General features: G+C 43.0%; 1 protein-coding gene across 1 annotated transcript; it reads right to left on the bottom strand.

Moving 5' to 3' along the window:
- Positions 1-6,951: 6,951 nt before the first annotated feature.
- On the bottom strand, positions 6,952-16,189 carry LOC128330904 (vomeronasal type-2 receptor 26-like; the record flags this gene model as incomplete). The annotated part of the gene is made up of 6 exons (XM_053264267.1): positions 16,107-16,189; positions 13,822-14,113; positions 10,288-11,136; positions 9,443-9,670; positions 8,889-9,015; positions 6,952-7,817 (listed from the first exon to the last, which is right to left on the bottom strand). Coding segments are annotated over exons 1-6 (2,445 nt in total), but the record flags the coding sequence as incomplete, so codon positions are not given.
- Positions 16,190-23,255: the final 7,066 nt, after the last annotated feature.

Raw genomic sequence — 23,255 nt, 5'->3', positions numbered from 1 at the left:
ATTTCGAATCCCAGTGTGATATTGGGTAAGAGATGGTCATTCCTGTTGATCTCTTGAATTGCAAAGATGAAGGCAAGAACATACTGGTAATTTTTAGGCATTAAACTGCAAAGAGATTTTAATGTAGTTTTACATGCATAGATCAGCAAAACAAGTCTATTGCATTTATATATATTCTGCTTGCAAGTATGGAAGAGAACACATAATAGTTTGATTGTGTTTTTAATAGTTTTAACATTTTAAATTTTAATGGATGAAATGTTTTAATCTTTTTATTGGTTGTTTTTAATGTTTTGTTGTAAACCTCCCAGAGGCTTGCATTTTGGGCAGAATACAAAAGTGTTAAACAAACAAACATAGTTGAATGACTTTAAGCCCAACTGTATATTTTTTCTGACATACAGATATGCAGCCAGGACATCTTTCCCCATTGTTAATATGCAGCCATTGGGAGACAGCTCCACTGCATGAATTTCTAGGGACATAGGAAACTGCTCTAATCCGAGTCAGACTATTGCTCAGTGGTATCTACACTGACTGGTGATGGCTATCCAAATTTTCAGGCTGGAGTCTTTCCCAGCTCGACCTGGAGGTGTCATGGATTGAACCCTGGATTCATTGCATGCAAAAAAGATGCTCTACCACTGATCTATACTTTACTATCACCATTTGTCATACAGCTGTATGACAAAGGAGGTCTTAGAGATGCTGCTGCCCTCCATAAAGAAAAGGTGGCATCCTCTCCATTTGGATAATATGATGGTGAATTCCTGAGTCCATAGGTTAATGTGAAAGATGTAGGAATACCGATCAATATTCCTGCTGAGAATATTTGTATTGGAGTGTCTGATTTCCTTTCAGAGGTTTTGACTCTAATAGAGCTTAAAAGACAATGTCCACTCAGGGGAGGCAGGAGTAGAGACATGCACTGGAAAGAACAATTGGGGAGGAATAAAGTGGGTATTATCCATTGTCTGTCCGTATGCAAACCCCCACTCCTCCACCATACACCAGCATAGTAACCATTTTGCAGGGGAGAGAGGGAGCATTATGACAGACCTGAATGAGGTCCTCTCTGTCCCCTGTTCCCTGCATACACAGCTGAACATCTATGACATTAGCACAAACGCTATCTCCAGAGCATGGACAACCACAAGGGTTTTGCCCAAACATCGGGGAATGTTGCTGACATACAGAGCAAGGATGCGGCAGTGCAGCAAGAAAGCCATCTAACAGAACCTCCTAACTAACTGCACATGCTCAGCAGGGAAGCAGCAATTTTTTACACATTAACCATCCCCCCAAAGCCCTCTCTTCAGGTGTTCTACCAGAAAATATGTCCCTGAGGGCTGTGCAGATTTTCAGGTGGCCCAGAGGGCTTCCTGGGGAATGGAAGGGTCTCACAAATTGCTGCTTCCTTACTGCACCAGGTCTGTTTAGCTGCTCTCTCCCTTCACCTCTGCATCCTTGTTCTGTATGCCTGCCAATTTCTTTTTCCAGGCAACGTTGAGCTATACTGTGCTGATAAATGTCTTTTTCCTAAAGGATGATTGTCCTACTTCTAACTAAAATAGAGAATAACTATTTAAAACTGGAAATTTGAAAATAGTACTTCTGACCAACTGTCAAATGGATCTGCTTCCTTAGAGTGTTTTGACTTTTGATGGTTGGGTTAGCAATCGAGAACCCTAGGAATAGTGTTGGTTCACATACATCTGAATACACATGAATAAACCCCCATGGAAATCATTGTGCTTGGTATGATATACGGACATGCAAGGATATCAAGTTGCCTTATATTGAGTAAGGCTGTTGGTCTAGCTAGGTCACTATTCTTTATTGGGACAGGCAGGGAATCTGCTTTCAGACAGAGCAGTTTCCCAGTTGTGCCTGGAGATGCCAGAGATCAAACCCAGTAGATTTGGAATGCAAATGATTAGAGATCAGACTGTGCTATTAGATTTGCTAAGGTCCATTCACACACCATGGCTAGATGCTGCAGCCTCAATGTTAGGCATATCAGAAGCTGCCATTGATAATGAATCTCCACTAGAATAATTTAAACCAGATAGGCATACAGTAGATCAGCCCTACCTAAAAGACCCAATACAACCATTAAATCAAAAGACACACTACTCACGATCCTGTTGTGGATCTGTCTGGTGGTACAGTAAAGTTGAATAGAAGTACACCACCCTGTAAGAAGGATCCAAATTCCCCAATGGTAATGTCTTCTCTGGAACTTGTCTTGGAATTGTGCTGAATTTTGCACAGATGTCTTTGCCTGCTGTTCCGCCTGCTGAAAATAGCAGGCAGATATAGTAGGAATGGTAGTAACCGAACCATTCTGAACTCCTGCAAATTTTGAATCTCACCCCAGTTGTACACTTGCTTTGTCAGCGAGAGAAGACTACCCACAAAGAACTTTACCAACACAGGAATTCCATTTGACAGAGCCTTGTTTGTTTCATGTTAACGTCTTCTGAGTTCTAGGGCACACACAGTCATTTTAAAATCCTTATACACTGAGTGAGTGTAGCCTGGTATGAGCTACTGAGTTATAATTAACCAATCTTATCATTAAATCACCTCTATCTAGCCATGGGGCTTCCACAAGAAGCAGAACTGAATAATAGTGATTTTGATAATTTCAGGGTGGATTGACACTTTCCCTACAGTCCTCTGGTCCCTATACAATCCACGAGAACATTTTTTATTGTCTCCTAACCAATATTTGCTATTTAGCAGGCAATAACAGGATTCAGTTAACAGTATGGGGACCCAAGTGCCTGTTGGTCATTGGGCCTTGCGTTGAATGCGAGGAAAACTAAACATGCAGTAAGGGGCTTCTGGTAAATGCATCCAGATGATTTATTTTATTTTATTTTTATATATTTCATTGATTTTATAACAAGTGGGTACAGATCGCCAATGTATCCTACATAGCCAATGTGACTTATCTTCTAAAATGTAAGGCAGAACATTCCCCTTCTTCCCCTTCCATAGGGTATCCTAGCATTCATCAGCAAGGTCTTCCCTCAAAATGGCCCAAGCAGGGATGAGCAAGTATTAGATGTCAATCCCCCAGAAAGAAAATAAACAATTGAATGGAAATGTTTCTAGGCTCCACTGCAAAGATGTGGTATATAAATGGATTCATGGTCAGGAAAAAATCTACCCAAGTTTGTAAAAATAAAATAATAATTTCAGGATTCAGACATAGTGCAGAACCTTTGTTGATGTTCAGTAACCTTGCTGTCTTTGATCATCCGGACCTGTGTTATGTCACTAACCACGGTTACGGATTTGTAATATGCGGGTTTCTAATATGCGGGGCCTAGGGATGCTACTGTAATGTCTATCCCTCTGTGGTAGACATGGAACTAATAACAAAACAAAGGGACAAAACAAGGTTTCAGTGAACAAATTCAAATTTATTAAAAGAGAATGAAAGTAAATTAGTGAAACAAATACATTACATGGCAGAATTAGTGTGATAAAATATCGCATAGTGGTGCACCGGATATTCAGAGAAGGTAGGGAAGGATGAGATTTGGCGAATGACGTATTCCAAGGAGGCTTTGCTTCTGGCTTAGTGTAGACAGAGAGGGGAGAGATAGAGGGTTGTGCAAACCAACTCAGACTGAGTCAGGCCTGTTTGGGTGGCCGGAGGATGAACCAGAAAGGCCCTCAAAAGGGGTGTGTGTGTGCCAGTCCAAGTTAGAATTGGACCCCCCCCCATTTCATGGAACTGGCTGGCAGGCTGGCTCGGTGGGGGATATACTTGTAACTGGGAATCCAGCTGGGATTCCCCTTTACAAATACAGGGGATCTCCTAGCCCAAAAAGGCTTTCATGTTAAAACTTTAAAGCGCACGTGTGGGGAGGGGAACTCTGAGTTGGTGAGTCGAGCCACCCAGGCTCAGACTGGCCCACAGGGCAACAGGGCATATTCCCGGTGTGCCACACCCTGCGGGGTGCCCCTGCGCCCCAATTCCCAACCTTAATTACCCATTCTGCTCAAAACCCGGCGCCCTCCCCACAAACATTCCCCCACCCTCTCAGTGCCCGCAGTCCGGCCTGCCACCCCCACCATTCCCAACCCCTTGGGCCGCAAAAACCCTGGAAGGTTGTTCCTTGGCCCCCTGGAATAGACACACGAGGACATGTCTGAATGAGCTGCAGCTGTGTTTCCACAGAGACAGGTGGATTTACTCCATAGTGGTGAACCAGACGTTTAGAGTAAGACAAGGCTGTATACTTTCTCCCTTTTTATTCAACTTATATGCTTAACATATACTGAGAGAAGCTGGATTGGAAGAAGATGAGCGTGGTTTTAAAGTTGGAGGAAGAAACATCAATAACCAATACTATACAGATGACACCATTCTGATAGCGGAGAATGCGGATGATCTGCAAGCTCTACTAATGAATGTCAAGGAGCACAGTGAAAAAATGGGACTATGACTAAATGTAAAGAAAACTCAACTGATGACAACGGGCACAGCAACCAGCTGGGTGGGGGGAGGGGAACTCTGAGTTGGTGAGTCGAGACTCCCCACCCTCATTCCGAACCCTTTGGGCCCCCAAAACCCTGGAAGGCTGTTCCTTGGCCACCTCACCACTGCCGGATTAACCTAGTAGCAAAAGTAGCAAATGCTATGGGCCCCACATTTTTGCACGTGTGTGAGAGGGGGAGCTATTTAGGGACACATATCCCCCCTTGCATTCCCACGTGCCTTTCTGCTTGTAATCTAGTAGTGCCACCTTCTCTTTCTGGAGTATCACACTCAGCAAGGGGTATGTGTGTGTATGTAGAAGAGAGAAAGGGATCTTTCACTCCTCAGTTCACACGAACTCAGCTAGAGCACTGCTTGAACCCACAGGTGACGTTCCAAGAAGCCTCTACTGTGAAACCCACCAATCTTTAAGGAAGCCGGTTGGTTCTCTTGTTTGACCTCTGAAGGAAGGAGCATAGCGATTTCCCCCCTCACAGTTGTTCTGTAAGCAGATCCTGGAAAGAGACCTTTGAGGATTGTTCTCATGACTAGTGGGGTGTGGAAAGAGGGATCTGGGTCTCAAAGGTGGCTGCATTATTTTTCCAACAACACAGGAAATTGCCTCTGACCTGTGTCTGTGATTTGTTGGTTCGCAGGTACTGTTTGCTGGTCCTGGACCATAGTAATTTCATTCAGTTCACTCTCTGGCATGTATTGTGTGAATCAGATGGTTTAGATGGAGGTTGTCCTCTCCCCCTGCTCCACCTGCCCCACTTGCCTGCCTTTTCATCAATGGTTTTTGCTTTTCCTCCTTAGTCATGACTTCAGGACCAGATTTTTTAGCATGACCTGTCTGTGTGGGTTTATGTTTCCAGATCTGAAGTAGGAAGGGAAACCTTTTTGAGTGATAGAACAGTGATCCCTCCTTTCAACCTCCCCAACCCACCCCATTCTTCAATGCACACCTTGCTGCATGATTTATTGGCTCGTAAAATGCCTATCATTATGATGGGAGGAATATGCAGAGGCATTGTGTGTGTGTGTGTGTGTGTGTGTGTGTACATCTCCATGCATGCACAAATACTATATTCCCCTCCAGAAGCTGGGTCAAAGGTGGAGGGCACTGCTATCATCCTTGCAAAGATTAACCCCCTTTGCTCCCCCACTACTGCCGTAGAGCTGAGAATGAACAGCAGCCATTCATGTGTGCTCAACACTTGTGAAATATGTGGCCAGCGAACATGATTGCTGATCTGTATTCAGCATTTTTTTTCCACATTTCTGCACTCCAAGCATGTATTGCAATATGTGCCATTGATACACAACGCTTCTGGGAGGCCTGGTCTCAATCAGTGTTCTCTCTAATTTTTTTTTCATCTGAGTGTGGAGTGAGTTTTGTTCTGAGTGACAGTTTCAAGGCAGTGTGCACGCACCATGTGCATTCAGAGTGGGGCCTTCCTGATTCAACCTGTGCAGGAGCTACAATTAACTGAGCTTACATCAAAAACGATCAAGGGACCCCTGGTCTCCATGTTGACTGCGCCCTGCTGCACTTGGCAGCAATGAATACTCGCACCCTTAAGTAGCCATTTTGCTCAAATCCTGGCTCCCTCCCCACATACATTCCACCGCCCTCTCAGTGCCCCCAGTCCAGCCCTGGCATCCAAACACTGCAGAAGACCAGCATGCTGAAGGTGATCTGCTTGGCTTCATTAAATTGTTTTAATGTTGTTTTTAGAATATTGTTTTAAATAATTTAAATTGTTGTGTTTAAAATTTCTTGTTTTTGTTGTAAACCACCCAGAGATGTAAGTTTTGGGCGGTATAAAAATATGTTAAATACAAATAAAATAAATAAATAAATAAATAAATAAAATTTAAATCCATCAGTAACATTCTAGCATGGAAGGCCACAGTGAAGCTGATGATGGCCAGAAAACCCATGTAACAGACCCTTCATTGCACTGCACCATGATCTGGATGAATGTGGAATGCATGTCAAACACATGTGCTTCATTGGATGCCCACACACTGCGTTAGTCTGGTTGTGAGCCATTCTTTTTTCACCTAACCTTAAGTATAAGCCTGTCTACAGTTATCTCCCTTCTTTGAGAGAACTATTAGTCTGTGGCCCACACTGTAGGCTGGCTGACATCCAGTGCTGCATTCTGGACACATGGTGCTGCCGGACGGATGTGTCCTTCAAAGCAGTGCCAGAGCTGTGCAATATGGCTCATTGTTCAAGCAGCTCTTCCACAGTTCCTCCCATTGTCCCGATATCACCCACGCTTAGTCACCGATACCAACCATGTTGACTGTATTCTCTAATCTACGCCTTCCTTCACTACTAATATGGGAATATAATGATGAGAGACATGGTGCCGAAGAACAAGAAAAGGCAGAAAGAGTCCAGTGTCTCAATATTGTTTCCTTACTAGTTGCTCTCTGGTGTTCAGATCAGGTCTAAGAATAATAATGTAGCATTTGGGGAGGAAGATACAACTCAACAGTCCACCACTAGAGGCCATGATGGAGAAGACCTCCACAGCCACCATGTATTTCCCCTTGGTGCTCAAGTAGCTTGGAACAAAGGTCACCCAAACACTGCAAAAGACCAGCATGCTGAAGGTGATCAGCTTGGCTTCATTAAAGCTATCAGGTAACTTTCTAGCATGGAAGGCCACAGTGAAGCTGATGGTGGCCAGAAAACCCATGTAGCCCAGGACAATGTAGAACATGGTGTTTGAGCCTTCATTGCATTGCACAATGATCTCACTGATCTGAGAGTGCATGTCAAACTCTGGGAAAGGGGGAGTGTTTGCCAGCCACACAGCACAGATTCCAGTTTGAATAAGTGAACAGAGAATGATGACTGATACTGCCAGCCTCTTCCCTATCCATCTCTTCAACCTGTGTCCCGGCTTGGTGGCCAGGAAGGCCAGAACAACAGTGATGGTTTTGGCCAACACAGAAGAAAGAGCAACAGTAAACGTGATGCCAAACACGGTTTGTCTGAGGAGGCAGGTCACCTTCCTAGGCTGACTAATGAATAGGAAGGAGCAGAGAAAGCAAAGCAGCAGAGAGAAGAGTAGCATACAGGTAATGCTCCAGTTATTGGCTTTCACAATGGGAGTTTTGCGGAACAGAACGAAGATCCCAATCACAGCAAAGGTGATCAGGGAAAACAAAAGAGAAAAAGAAATAAAAACCACTCCCAATGGTTCTCCATAGGATAAATAAGTTATTCTTTTGGGGATGCATTGATCCTGTTTCTCATTTGGACATTGATCTTCTGGGCACATCTCACACTGGTCTGCATCTGAAATACATCAACAAAGTCTTTGTTTTGCCAAGATACACAAACATTGTTCAACTTTAACTGGAATCTGCTGACTGGCTTGTTTTACTACAGACTGGGTTGTTAACGTTTGTTCCCTCTCATGTGACGTTGATAGATTTTAAGTTGCTCTTATTTTTGCTGTTCTTATAGTTTTTAATTTAATGATTTATTTCATTTTATCTGTGATCTACACTAGGGGTGTGCATTACGGATATTTGATGTTTGATTTTGGACCCAAATCAAAACATCTGTTTCATTTCGGATCCAAATCTGACCCATCCAAATCACCCTAGATTCGATTCGGTTCAGAATTAATCCAAATCTGAATATGAACTGATTATCATCCAAAAAACTGGTCCTGGAGCCAAAAGAATGGTATGGGATGGAAGTGCCTAATGGGTGGAGGCTACCACTCAAATTTCAGAGAAGATGAGCAAATGGCTGATTCTTGGTGATTTTTTTGAAGTTCACACTTCTTTAAGATTTTCTCCTTCATGTCAGGGGGAAAGGGATGGCCCAGGGTGGAGTATAGTTGATGGTAGTGCCTAGTGGTGGCAAGGAAGCTACCAGAATTATTTCTAAGGAATTGGGAAAAGGGCTGATTTTTTTTAAAAAGTGATTTTTAAAATTTAAGTGTCTTTATGGTTTTTCTCAATAGGGAATGATGGAGGTTTCAGCAAGTGCATCTCTTCACATTGGGGGGAAACCGGTGGCCCAGGGTGGAGTGTGGTGGGTGGTAGTGTCCAAAGGGGGCAAGTAAGCTGCAAGAATTATTTCAAAGGAATTGGGCAAAGGGATCATTTTAAAGTGATTTTTGAAGTTTACGCGTTTTTAAGGTTTTTCTCAATAGGGAATAATGGAGGTTTCAGCAGCCCCATAATTGCACTTGGGGGGTGCTGGGGTGGCCCAGGGTGAGTGGAGGTGTAGTGCACAGAGGGTACTTGAGTTCAACAGAAATATGTTGAGAAATTCAGTCATCTATTTGATGTACAAAATCAGATAGAGAATTTTAAACATTTGGATTTGGTTTCCCAATATACATATTTTTACCAGTCTGTATTGAAATCCTTCCTGCAGGACACTGAGCACAATCATAGCAACAAACTTGTCTTCCCTGCTGGGCAATCATGCTGGATCCAAGATGGCAGCTCTCAACACACCGGGAACGGGGTTGCATCTAACAGGAACAACAAGGAAGTATGTTCTGATTTCCCCACACTTCTATTATTCTCAAAACCAAATATCCACATATTCAGGCTCTACTCCCTGAACCAGGCAAAAGCAAGGTTGGGTCTGACTGCAGGCAGACAAAAAGAGGTCAGAGGCATCAAACATGGTCAAGGCAAGTCTGGGGTCAGGCTGATAATTTCCTCTGTCGGGGGTGGGGGAAGGTCACCTGGACCCTACTGCTGGAGTCCTCAATCTGAGACTCCTGGAGCATTGCCCAGAGGAGAGAAACAGAGCATCCCCCATCAGGGCACTCCATTCCTTTCAGCCCATTTCTCCCTCCCAACCCTCTTGACTCATGATATTGGAGCTGGGTTGTGAGAAAACCCCTTAAAGTCAGGGACCCTAGCAAGGTGAGGCGAGACAGGTCTCCATACCTCTTTAAACTTGTGGTTCCATACAGTAGCACTTCCATTCATGGTGAACCTTTTTCCTTCACGAGCCAGGGGATCCATCCTTCCAGTTTGGACTTTCTGGAAGGTGTCATTGGGGAATGTGACCAAGTTGATGATATCGTATCCTGATGGCACGCTCCCTTCCTCATCAAAAAAGATTTCTTCCCCAGCACTATTGTTGAAATGGATATTGCTCAGAAAAGCATGAAGCTAAGTGGGAGGAGAAAAAGTTCACACCCTGGGTCAAATTGTGGAAAATTGCATTAAAATTATCACTTTAACCACAAATCCCTTGATCACCAACTGGAAGATGTCACTGAGAAGAAATACTATATACCTATCAGGAATATACCTTTAAGCATGTTTATATTGGTAGCAAGCCACTGGAGGCAATAGCAATATCTGTTGAAGAATATTACAGGATCTTACAGCAGTGAATATTCACATATAAATTAAAACATCAAACAATACTGAATATTGAATAAACATTTACAAGATGTTTGATATAAGGTTTGCTTCCTGAAATTTATTTTTGTTGAAAAGCATGATAATTGTGTCACCCCTTAAAAGGGCAATTTGATTTTATTTCCACTTGAATTTCCCAAATTCAGATTCAAATCCCCATTTAGCCATGAAGTTCATGGGGGATTCTGGGTGTTTCTTCTTTCGCAGCCTAAGCTACCTCACACTGCTTCACCAGTGCTTTGTTAGTCAGGATGTCAGGAACTGCATGCCACAATCAGACATTATATCACAGAACTGCTATTATGAGTTATGAACTAATGCAATGAGAAGTGAAATGCAAACAAGGAGGAGGAAACACATACAGGCTGTAACAGAAGACTCTTTCCCCCGAGTTTCTCCATTTCCTTCTGTTTAGTTTTCGAAGAATACATAGTATGGAGAGCATGTGTTACAGCATAAACAGCATTGTAGATGTTATAGCTCTGCCCAGACATGCCCATTTCAAGCACAGATTCAGGGAGTCTCCCCAGTTTCTCCTCCCCAGAGCAGTTGTCTTGATTTGGAACATATAAGCCATGCTTTGGGAGTGAACAGAGAAATGCATACGACCAGAACTGATGGATGAAATATATCATAGACTGGTATGGATTTATACTCTCCAGGAACTCCTGAAATCCTGGAACCACTTTTCTGTGAAGTGTGAATGACAAAGAACCATTGAAGGATTTCCCTGTGAATTTATTCCATGAAGAAAGAGTTGTGCAATCCCACTGAGCAGTTATGAGCCACACTCTCTCCAATGGAAACTTAAGATCAAATTCGCAGTATTCTAAGATCATTCGTAAACCCTCCACAGAATGAATATCCCCATAGACAAGAACCACATTCAGCTTTGCTTCCTTCCAGACAGCATTCGCTATTTCCACCAGCATTTTTTTAGTGTGTGTATTTGATGTGTGACTAGTTACTTTTGGAATGGATTGTGCCAAAGCAATACAAATATTGCTCTGGAGAAGTCTTGGTCTCATATTTTGGAGAAATGTTTCTCCACTGTCATCATCTGATGTGAGCAGACTGATCCAATTCCACTTGAAATGCTTCAGCAGCAAAATAATCCCAATATATTGAAGGTCTTCACTTGGAACCATCCGGAAGAAAAAAGGGAACCGGGTTTGATCACTTAGCACAGGGTCAAAAGATCCATAACTCAGCTAAAAGGGGGGAAAATTGTTTTTTGTTTTTTAAAAACATTATTACAAGGACATCCCTTTGTTCTTGATCAAGGTATTACTTCTTCAATTCACTAAATTTTAGCTTCCATCAAATATTTCAGATAGGACAATACTTCTATTTTGAGTAGGAACGACTGGTACCATTGAGTCTTATACTGGGATAGGATTCTAAACAGGATGAAGAAAGATTAAAGACTATTCCTACTTGAAAGTGAAAGCTGGGGCAAGGTTGAAACACAGTTTGAAAGAAAATGTGTTCAGGGGAGTTGTGGCCCTAATATTGAAAGAAAATGACAATAATAATCTTTTGAAAACAAGACATTGCACAGTGGACTGAGTAATTATTCCTTAATTTTTTGAGAAAACACTCTAAGAACTTGGAAGGAGATGAAAACCTTTCCATTCAAGAACATAAGAACAGCCTTGCTGTTTCACACAGTGGCCTACCAGATGCCTCTGAGAAGCCAACTGGCAAGAGGTGAGGGCATGCCTTTTTTTTTTTTGTTCTACTGTATATTTGCCACATCCCATAGCAGAGAATTCCATAGATTAATTTTCTGCTCTGTGAAAAATGACTTCCTTTAGTTGTTCCTATTTTACCTGGCCTTCAGACCCATGAGATTTATTAGAGAGGGAGAAAGATTTCTCTCTGTCCACTCTCTCTTTTCCATGCATAATTTTATAAACGTCCATCATGTCTCCCCATAGCCACCCCTTTTCCAAACTAAAAAGCCCCCGACACTGTAGACTTACCTTATAAGAAAGGTGCACCATGCCCCTGATCATCTTTGTTGCACTCTTCTTCACCTTCCCCAGTTCCTAATTATCAAATTGCCCACTACTAGGAGGTCCCCAATCCCCGGAGGAGTATCCTTTGTGTGAGAGGATTTGGGAGCATTACCCAAGGAAGGTGTCCCTTCTAAGAGAGCATTCCTGACTTCTTCAGACTGATGCCCTGCATCCCTAAGATCTTCATCCCTGCTAACTGGGCAAAGAGGCACCTTTCACTGTGGTGATTCTCTTTATTTAGCAGGGGGAGAGTAACTGGCCCTATCCACCCCCAGCACAGTACGTCCAATGACTGTTGCTGGTTTCTATCTCATTTTTTTTTTTAAGAATGTGAGCCCTTTGGGGACAGGGAGCCATCTTATTTATTTATTTATTATTTCTCTGTATAAACTGCCCTGAGCCATTTTTGGAAGGGTGGTATAGAAATTGAATTCATCATCATCATCATCATCATCATCATCATCATCATCATCATCATCTATGAGAGTAGAGGAGCTGTGAGCATGGTAATAGGATCCCTCTATCACATTCCTGAGGGTCTCATTCACAAACCTCTCTGCTTCCCTGAGCTTCTCCAGGTCCGCCATCTTGGCTTCAAGAGAATGCACTTGTTACCTGAGAGCCAGGAGCTCTTTGCACCGAACGCACACCCACAACTTCTGCACCTCAGGCAGATAGTCACACTCTGGGAGGCACCCCCTCTTCTGCAGGCATTCTTGCTTCATAACTGGTTTTATTGGTTATTTAGAATTTAGAATATAGTGGCTTCATTTGCATATAACAAACTCTGGTTTGGAACTGTGGTTCCAAGTCCTCTGGTGGAACTGTCCAAGTGGTAATCCTCATTACAAACCAAAAAGGCAAATCACTCTCAGAGGAGGAAAACCTCAACTTCATTTTCTGTTGAAATTGTGGTTGTCCACAAACAGACATACAGTTTTTGAAACTGGAGGTCACTTCACCTCTGGTTTCATGTTCTGTGTGAATGCAGACATAGAGATTGTTTCCTTCACAGATTGGTCTAAGCTGCAATCATCATCTAATTAAAGGTATCAAGCTCTTCCTCCAGGAAAGTTACAAAAGTGGGGCAGTACTCACTTTTTCATGCTTGGTGTCTCGTTTCTGATAAAGGGAGACCACTTCTGGGCCCACATGCAACTTCCCTACTAAACCCCTCACAAAACTCATTTGATGTCTGTTACCAAACTCCTGCTCACAGATCTCCAAAAAGAAAAACTGCCCTTGTCTCAGCATTGTCTTCTCAAGGGTGGCTTCCAAAATGAGCCACCTTCAAAGCATAGCGGTTGCTAATCCCCACCCATTTTCTCTCTAGGCACAACTAAAACTGAAATTGAAACTGCCCTGTCAAAAATGAACCCCTAGCTAGCCAGCAACAACAAATATCTATATACCACTTCTCAACAAAAGTATCCAGAGTGGTTTACATAGAGAAATAATAAATAAATAAGATGGATCCCTGTCCCTGACTGGCTCACAATCTAAAAAGTAATATAGACACCAGCAACAGTCATTGGAGGTACCGTGCTGCGGTTGGATTGGGCCAGTTACTCTCCCCCTGCTAAATAAAGAGAATCATCACCACATCAAAAAGGTGCCTCTTTGCACAATTAGTAGGGGTATAGCCAAAAATTAAACACAATAAAAGACTAGCCCTTACAAACTTACCTTGTCCTTTCCCCCTTGTTGGTTGGTTTGCTTGCCCTTTTGCTTTCTTCTTTAGGAACGAAAACAGACGTTTTCCTCCTCCAGACAAGGAAGCCCTTTCTTCTCAAAAGCTGCTTCCAAACTGAGCTACCTCAGGAACATAACCATTTCTGAATGACTACAGCTACTCCTCTGTAGGAACAGACATACCTGTGGGATCTTGTAGGTATTGAAGACACTGGCCATCTGCATGGAATTTGAGGAGGTGAGCCCACCAATGGCGAGGACTAGCTGCTGCTTCCCGTCACAGTTGTAATTCAAGGGATTCCCCTGACCTGTGAAGAGGAACTGCAGAGTGTTCCAAATGGCTCTCAGTGGATTGAAAGCATTGTCATAGATTTCCAATCCCAGTGTGATATTGGGTAAGAGATGGTCATTCCTGTTGATCTCTTGAATTGCAAAGATGAAGGCAAGAACATGCTGGTAATTTTTAGGCATTAAACTGCAATGAGATTTTAATGTAGTTTTACATGCATAGATCAGCAAAACAAGTCTATTGCATTTATATATATTCTGCTTGCAAGTATGGAAGACAACATATAATAGTTTGATTGTGTTTTTAATAGTTTTAACATTTTAAATTTTAATGGTTGAAATGTTTTAATCTTTTTATTGGTTGTTTTTATTGTTTTGTTGTAAACCGCCCAGAGACTTGCGTTTTGGGCAGAATACAAATGTGTTAAACAAACAAACATAGCTGAATGACTTTAAGACAAGCTGTATATTTTTTCTGACATACAGATATGCAGCCAGTACATCTTTCCCCATTGTTGATATGCAGCCATTGGGAGAAAGCTCCCCTTCATTAATTCCTAGGGACATAGGAAACTGCTCTAATCCAAGTCAGACTTTTGCTCAATGGTGTCTACATTGACTGGTGATGGCTATCCAAAGTTCCAGGCTGGAGTCTTTCCCAGCCCGACCTAGAGGTGTCATGGATTGAACCTTGGACCCACTGCATGCAAAAAAGATGCTCTATCACTGATCTATACTTTACTATCGCCATTTGTCATACAGCTGTATGACAAAGGAGGTCATAGAGATGCTGCTGCCCTCCATAAAGAAAAGGTGGCATCCTCTCCATTTCAGCAATATGAGGGTGAGTTCCTAAGATCATAGGTTAATGTGAAAGATGTAGCAATACCGATCAATATTCCTGCTGAGAATATTTGTATTGGTGTGTCTGATTTTCCTTTCAGAGGTTTTGACTCTAATAGAGCTTCAAAGACAGCCTCCACTCAGGGGAGGCAGGAGTAGAGTCATGCACTGGAAAGAACAATTAGGAAGGAATAAAAAGAGTATTATCCACTGTCTGTCCGGATGCAAACCCCCACCCCTCCACCATACACCAGTATTGTAACCGCTTGGCAGGGGAGAGAGGGAGTATTATGACAGACCTGAATGAGGTCCTCTCTATCCCCTGTTCCCTGCATACACAGCTGAACACCTATGACATTAGCAGAAGCGCTATCTCCAGAGCATGGAAAACCACAAGGGTTTTGCCCAAACACCGGGGAATGTTTCTTGCGGCAGTGCAGCAAGAAAGCCATCTAACAGAACTGCCTAACTAACTGCACATGCTCAGCAGGGAAGCAGCAATTTTCTGCACATTCCCCTACCCCCAAAAGCCCTCTCTTCAGGTGTTCCACCTGAAAATATGTCCCTGAGGGCTGTGCAGATTTTCAGGTGGCCCAGAGGGCTTCCTGGGGAGGGGAAGGGTCTAATAAATTGCTGCTTCCCTACTGCACCAGGTCTATTTAGCTGCTCTCTCCCTTCACCTCTGCATCCTTGTTCTGTATGCCTGCCAGTTTCATTTTCCAGGCAACACCTGAACACTCATGAATATAACTGAGAGACTGGCAAAGTGACTAGGACGAATCTACTCGGTGTTTTAACCGACCAGGATAGAGACCATTGTGTCACTGAGAACTATGAGATCCTTATTTGCTCAATTAAAGCTTTAATAACCAAACCGGACCACGCCAGATCAGAACTAAAATCTTACCACCCTAAAAAATGGTTCGATTATGAGTGTATTAGGGCTAAAAAACATCTTGTTACTCTTTCAAAATATGCTAGCTCTAATCCCTCTGCAGACCTGGTTATAGAAATATCGAAAAAGAAAAAGGAATATAAAGCCCTTCTTAGATTAAAATAAAGGGCTGATACACAAAAGAAGTGGTCACTTTTAATAAGTGCAGTGAAGAACAATGACTCAATGAGCTTTTGGAGACTAATTTCAATAGCAAATAATAAGATACACTCCACTCAGGCCTGCTCAATAACCCAAGAATGATGGGAAACTCATTTTCGGGCACTTTATAATGATATCTCTCCCCAAGGCCCCCTTCAAATAGGTTCATTACCACACTGGTCTCCGGTCTCCACTAAAGAGATAGAGCAATTAATCATGCAACTGAAATGCAGGAAAGCACCTGGAAACGATTGTATCCCGCCGGAACTTCTGAAGCTCTACAAAGATTGGTGGGCTCCTGTGCTGGCTGCTCTCTTCACACATATTGATCAAACAGCACAATTCCCCCAGGATTGGGGAACGGCGATTGTGGTTCCCATCCATAAGAAAGGCAGAAGGGATGATCCCTTTAATTATAGACCAATAAGCCTTTTAAATATCATAAGTAAACTTTATGCCAAGCACTTCTGTGTCAAACTATGTGCTTGGATGGAGCAGGAGTGCGTTATTGAGGATGAGCAGGCAGGATTTAGAGCTAACAGATCTGGATTAGACCACTGTCTAATATTACAACATCTTGTGGACAAACAGGTAAAAAGGAATAAGCGACCCCTGTTTGCCGCTTTTATAGACCTTAAGATGGCTTTTGATACAGTTTCTAGAGGCCGTCTTTGGTCTAAATTGGCGGCTACTTCTATGGACCGAAGGCTTCTACTCTTGCTCATCAAAATGCACGAAAATTCCTTTTTAAGAGTGCGTTTAGACCATGCTGGTAACCTTACAAACTTAGTACCCACTAGGAAAGGGGTGCGACAAGGGTGTGTACTAGCCCCTTACCTATTCAACCTTTGCATTAACGATTTGATAAAGTGTTTGCAGACATCTGACACACACACACCAAAACTAGCCAACAAGAAAATCCCAATCCTGATGTATGCCGACGACGCAGTAATTCTGTCTCAAACCAGGGTTGGGCTCAAAAGAGCGTTAGATGCCTTAGCACTTTACTGCAGAGATGAGCATGTACAGATTAATTATGACAAATCTAAAATCATGTGTTTCACCAATAAAGTTAAAAAATTTGTATGGATGCTAGATGGACACCGACTAGAACAGGTAAATCAAATAATATACCTGGGGGTAATTTTTCAACATAATGCTTGGAAATCAGCACATCTTAGTATGGTCACAGACTCGGCAAAACGCAGCACAGCAGCAATCTTAAGATTTTTCAGAACTCAGGGTGCAGGCTACATACCAGCTGCCTTAAAGCTTTATACTTCAAAGGTCATTCTGCAATTATTGTATGGCATACAACTAGGTCCATACTCAAGGTTTGACACTTTGGAAAGAACCCAATCAGGGTTCTTGAGGAATTTATTTGGTACACCAAAATGTACAGCAAATGTGACTTTAAGGACAGAGGCTGGCTTCATAAAAATTGAATCTCGGACCTGGCTTTTGATTATTTATTTCTGGTTGAAAATACATCTGCGACCAGTTGGTTTAATTCCTGAGTTTCTTTCAGTTAGTCCCCAGCCATTATGGTGTACTACAGTAAGTACGAAGCTCACCTCTCTAGGCTTAGACCCAGCCCAACTGCTGGAATTGGGTCTAGTGAACGCGAAAAGAGTAGTGAAACAACGCTTTGTTGATACTGAGATCCAAGAAAACTGGGCTGCGCTTCCAGAGTTTGATAGAACTATAAGAACTAATATGGATCTTTTCCCCGCAAAATATCTGTCGACAATTACTTTCTCTAAGTTTCGATGGATATTCACAAGAGTAAGGCTTAATTCTTTTCCATCCGCACTTCTAGCTGGGAGGTTTCAAGGTGTGCCTTTAGAAGAACGACACTGCCGTTGTGGATCAGGAGATACAGAAACTGTCGCACATATCCTTCTCCACTGTAATCTCCATTTGTATCCCAGGGAACGCCTTATTGCTCCTCTAATATGTAAACTGGCAGATCAATCCGATGCTAACCTTGTAAAACATCTGCTTTCAGACAAAGATGATTTAATTTCTATTCCGTAGCTAAGTTTAGTTATATTGCTTTTAAAAGGTATAATGGGATATCACCCCAATCTTAAACTGTATATATCTATATACATATTTTAATGTTTACTGGTTTTTACTCTCTGTTTGGTCAATGACTGTAAATAAAATTACATTACATTACATTACATTACCTCCTTGGAAATCATTGTGCTTGGTATGATATATGGACACACAAGGATATCAAGTTGCCTTATATTGAATCAGGCCATTGGTCTAGCTAGGTCACTATTCTTTATTGGGACTGGCAGGGAATCTGCTTTCAGACAGAGCAGTTTCCCAGTTGTGCCTGGAGATGCCAGAGATCAAACCCAGGAGATTTGGAATGCAAATGATTAGAGATCAGACTGTGCTATTAGATTTGCTAAGGTCCATTCACACACCATGGCTAGATGCTGCAGCCTCAATGTTAGCCATATCAGAAGCTGCCATTGATAATGAATCTCCACTAGAATAATTTAAACCAGATAGGCATACATTAGATCAGTCTTACCTAAAAGACCCAATACAACCATTAAATCAAAAGACGCACTACTCACTATCCTGTTATGGATATGTCTGGTGGTAAAGTAAAGTTGAATAGAAGCACACCACCCTGTAAGAAGGATCCAAATTCCCCAATGGTAATGTCTTCTCTGGAATCTGTCTTGGAATTGTGCTGAATTTTGCACAGATGTCTTTGCCTGCTGTTCTGCCTGCTGAAAATAGCAGGCAGATATAGGAGGAATGGTAGTAACCGAACCATTCTGAGCTCCTGCAAATTTTGAATCTCACCCCAGCTGTGCACTTGCTTTGTCAGCTAGAGAAGACTACCCACAAAGAACTTTACCAACACAGAAATTCCATTTGACAGAGCCTTGTTTGATTCATGTTAACGTCTCCTGAGTTCTAGGGCACACACGGGCACTTTTAGATCCTTAAAACACTGAGGGAGTGTAGCCTGGTATGAGCAACTGAGCTATAATTAACCTATCTTATCATTAAATGACCTCTAGCTAGCCATGGGGCTTCAACAAGAAGCAGAACTCAATACTAGTGATTTTGATAATTACAGGGTGGATCGACACTTTCCCTACAGTCCTCTGGTCCCTATACAAACCAAGAAAACGTTTTTTATTCCCTCCTAACCAATATTTGCTATTCAGCAGGCAATAACAGAATTCAATTAACACTTTGGGGACCCAAGTGCCTGCTGGTCATTGGGCCTTGCGTTGAGTGCCAGGAAAACGAAACATGCAGTAAGGGGCTTTATTTATTTTATTTATGTATATTTCATTGATTTTATAACAAGTGGGTACAGATCACCACTGTGTCCTACATAGCCAATGTGACTTAACTTCTAAAATGTCAGGCAGAACATTCCCCTTCTTCCACTTCCATAGGGTATCCTAGCATTCATCAGCAAGGTCTTCCCTCAAAATGGCCCAAGCAGGGATGAACAAGTATTAGATGTCAATCCCCCAGAAAGAAAATAAACAATTGAATGGAAATGTTTCTAGGCTGCACTGCAAAGATGTGGTATATAAATGGATTCATGGTCAGGAAAAAATCTACCCAAGTTTGTAAAAATAAAATAATAATTTCAGGATTCAGACATAGTGCAGAACCTTTGTTCATGTTCAGTAACCTTGCTGTCTTTGATCATCCGGACCTGTGTTATGGCAGAAATCACGGTTACAAGACGCGGGGCCTAGGGCTGCTACTGTAATGTCTATCCCTCTGTGGTAGACATGGAACTAATCACAAAACAAAGGGACAAAACAAGGTTTCAGTGAACATATTCAAATTTATTAAAAGAGAATGAAAGTAAATTAGTGAAACAAATACATTACATGGCAGAATTAGTGTGATAAAATATCCCATAGTGGTGCACCGGTTATTCAGAGAAGGTAGGGAAGGATGAGATTTGGGGAATGGCAGATTCCAAGGAGGCTTTGCTTCTGGCTTAGTGTAGACAGAGAGGGGAGAGAAAGAGGGTTATGCGAAACAGCTCAGACTGAGCCAGGCCTGTTTGGTTGGTCCGAGGATGAACCAGACCGGCCCTCAAAAGGGGGGGGGTGCCAGTCCAAGTTAGAATTGGACCACCCCCCCATTTCATGGAACTTGCTGGCAGGCTGGCTCGGTGGGGGATATACTTGTAAATGGGAATGCAGCTGGGATTCCCCTTTACAAATACAGGGGATCTCCTAGCCTAAAAAGGCTTTCCTGTTAAAACTTTAAAGCGCACGTGTGGGGAGGGGAACTCTGAGTTGGTGAGTCGAGCCACCCAGGCTCAGACTGGCCCACAGGGCAACAGGGCATATTCCCGGTGTGCCACACCCTGCGGGGTGCCCCTGCGCCCCAATTCCCACCTTTAATTACCCATTCTGCTCAAAACCCGGCGCCCTCCCCACAAATTCCCCCACCCTCTCAGTGCCCGCAGTCCGGCCTGCCACCCCCACCATTCCCAACCCCTTGGGCCGCAAAAACCCTGGAAGGCTGTTCCTTGGCCCCCTGGAATAGACACACAAGGACATGTCTGAATGAGCTGCAGCTGTGTTTCCACGGAGACAGGTGGATTTACTCCATAGTGGTGAACCAGACGTTCAGAGTAAGACAAGGCTGTATACTTTCTCCCTTTTTATTCAACTTATATGCTTAACATATACTGAGAGAAGCTGGATTGGAAGAAGATGAGCGTAGTTTTAAAGCTGGAGGAAGAAACATCAATAACCAATACTATACAGATGACACCATTCTGATAGCGGAGAATGCGGATGATCTGCAAGCTCTAGTAATGAAAGTCAAGGAGCACAGTGAAAAAATGGGACTATGTCTAAATGTAAAGAAAACTCAACTGATGACAACGGGCACAGCAACCAGCTGGGTGGGGGGAGGGGAACTCTGAGTTGGTGAGTCGAGCCTCCCCCCCCCGCATTCCCAACACTTTGGGCCGCAAAAACCCTGGAAGGCTGTTCCTTGGCCACCTCACCACTGCCGGATTAACCTAGTAGCAAAAGTAGCAAATGCTACGGGCCCCACATTTTTGCACGTGTGTGAGAGGGGGAGCTATTTAGGGACACATATCCCACCTGCATTCCCACGTGCCTTTCTGCTTGTAATCTACTAGTGCCACCTTCTCTTTCTAGCGTATCACACTCAGCAAGGGTTATGTGTGTGTATGGAGAAGAGAGAAAGGGATCTCTCGCTCCCCAGTTCACACGAACTCAGCTAGAGCACTGCTTGAACCCACAGGTGACGTTCCAAGAAGCCTCTACTGTGAAACCCACCAATCTTTAAGGAAGCCGGTTGGTTCTCTTGTTTGACCTCTGAAGAAAGGAGCATAGCAATTCCCCCCCTCACAGTTGTTCTGAAGCAGATCCTGGAAGGAGACCTTTGAGGATTGTTCTCATGACTAGTGGGGTGTGGAAAGAGGGATCTGGGTCTCAAAGGTGTCTGCATTATTTTTCCAACAACGGAAATTGCCTCTGACCTGTATCTGTGATTTGTTGGTTCGCAGGTACTGTTTGCTGGTCCTGGACCATAGTAATTTCATTCATTTCACTCTCTGGCATGTATTGTGTGAATCCGATGGTTTAGATGGCGGTTGTCCTCTCCCCCTGCTCCACCTGCCCCACTTGCCTGCCTTTTCATCAATGGTTTTTGCTTTTCCTCCTTATTCATGACTTCAGGACCAGATTTTTTAGCATGACCTGTTTGTGTGGGTTTATGTTTCTAGATCTGAAGTAGGAAGGGAAACCTTTTTACCTGATACAACAGTGATCCCTCCTTTCAACCTCCCCAACCCACCCCATTCTTCCATGCACACCTTGCTGCATGATTTATTGGCTCGTAAAATGCCTATCATTATGATGGGAGGAATATGCAGAGGCATTGTGTGTGTGTGTGTGTGTGTGTGTGTGTGTGTGTGTGTGTGTGTGTACATCTCCATGCATGCACAAATACTATATTCCCCTCCAGAAGCTGGGTCAAAAGTGGAGGGCACTGCTATCATCCTTGCAAAGATTAACCCCCTTTGCTCCCCCACTGCTGTCGTAGAGCTGAGAATGAACAGCAGCCATTCATGTGTGCTTAACACTTGTGAAATGTGTGGCCAGTGAACATGATTGCTGATCTGTATTCAGCATTTTTTTCTACGTTTCTGCACTCCAAGCATGTATTGCAATATGTGCCATTGATACAAAATGCTTCTGGGAGGCCTGGTCTCCATCAGTGTTCTCTCTAATTTTTTTTTCATCTGAGTGTAGAGTGAGTTTTGTTCTGAGTGACAGTTTCAAGGCAGTGTGCACGCACCATGTGCATTCAGAGTGGGGCCTTCCTGATTCAACCTGTGCAGGAGCTACAATTAACTGAGCTTACATCAAAAACCATCGAGGGACCGCTGGTCTCCATGTTGACTGCGCCCTGCTGCACTTGGCAGCAATGAATACTCGCACCCTTAAGTAGCCATTCTGCTCAAATCCTGGCTCCCTCCCCACATACATTCCACCGCCCTCTCCAGTCCAGCCCTGGCATCCAAACACTGCAGAAGACCAGCATGCTGAAGGTGATCTGCTTGGCTTCATTAAATTGTTTTAATGTTGTTTTTAGAATATTGTTTTAAAAAATTTAATTGTTGTGGTTAAAATTTCTTGTTTTTGTTGTAAACCACCCAGAGATGTAAGTTTTGGGCAGTATAAAAATATGTTAAATACAAAATAAATAAATAAATAAATAAATAAATAAATAAATAAATAAATAAATAATAAATAATAAATAATAAATAATAAATTTAAATCCATCAGTAACATTCTAGCATGGAAGGCCACAGTGAAGCTGATGATGGCCAGAAAACCCATGTAACAGACCCTTCATTGCACTGCACCATGATCTGGATGAATGTGGAATGCATGTCAAACACACGTGCTTCATTGGATGGCCACACACTGCGTTAGTCTGGTTGTCAGCCATTCTTTTTTCACCTAACCTTAAGTATAAGCCTGTCTACAGTTATCTCCCTTCTTTGAGATAACTATTAGTCTGTGGCCCACACTGTAGGCTGGCTGACATCCAGTGCTGCATTCTGGACACATGGTGCTGCCGGGCTGCTGTGTCCTTCAGAGCAGTGCCAGAGCTGTGCAATATGGCTCATTGTTCAAGCAGCTCTTCCACAGTTCCCCCCATTGTCCCGATATAACCCACGCTTAGTCACCGATACCACCCATGTTGACTGTATTCTCTAATCTACGCCTTCCTTCACTACTAATATGGGAATATAATGATGAGAGACATGGTGTTGAAGAACTAGAAAAGGCAGAAAGAGTCCAGTGTCTCAATATTGTTTCCTTACTAG

Source organism: Hemicordylus capensis, chromosome 6 (genome assembly GCF_027244095.1).
Source record: "Hemicordylus capensis ecotype Gifberg chromosome 6, rHemCap1.1.pri, whole genome shotgun sequence".
NCBI lineage: Eukaryota > Metazoa > Chordata > Lepidosauria > Squamata > Cordylidae > Hemicordylus > Hemicordylus capensis.
Note: the sequence above shows the minus strand (reverse complement) of the source record. Positions and strands in the feature narration are given on the sequence as shown.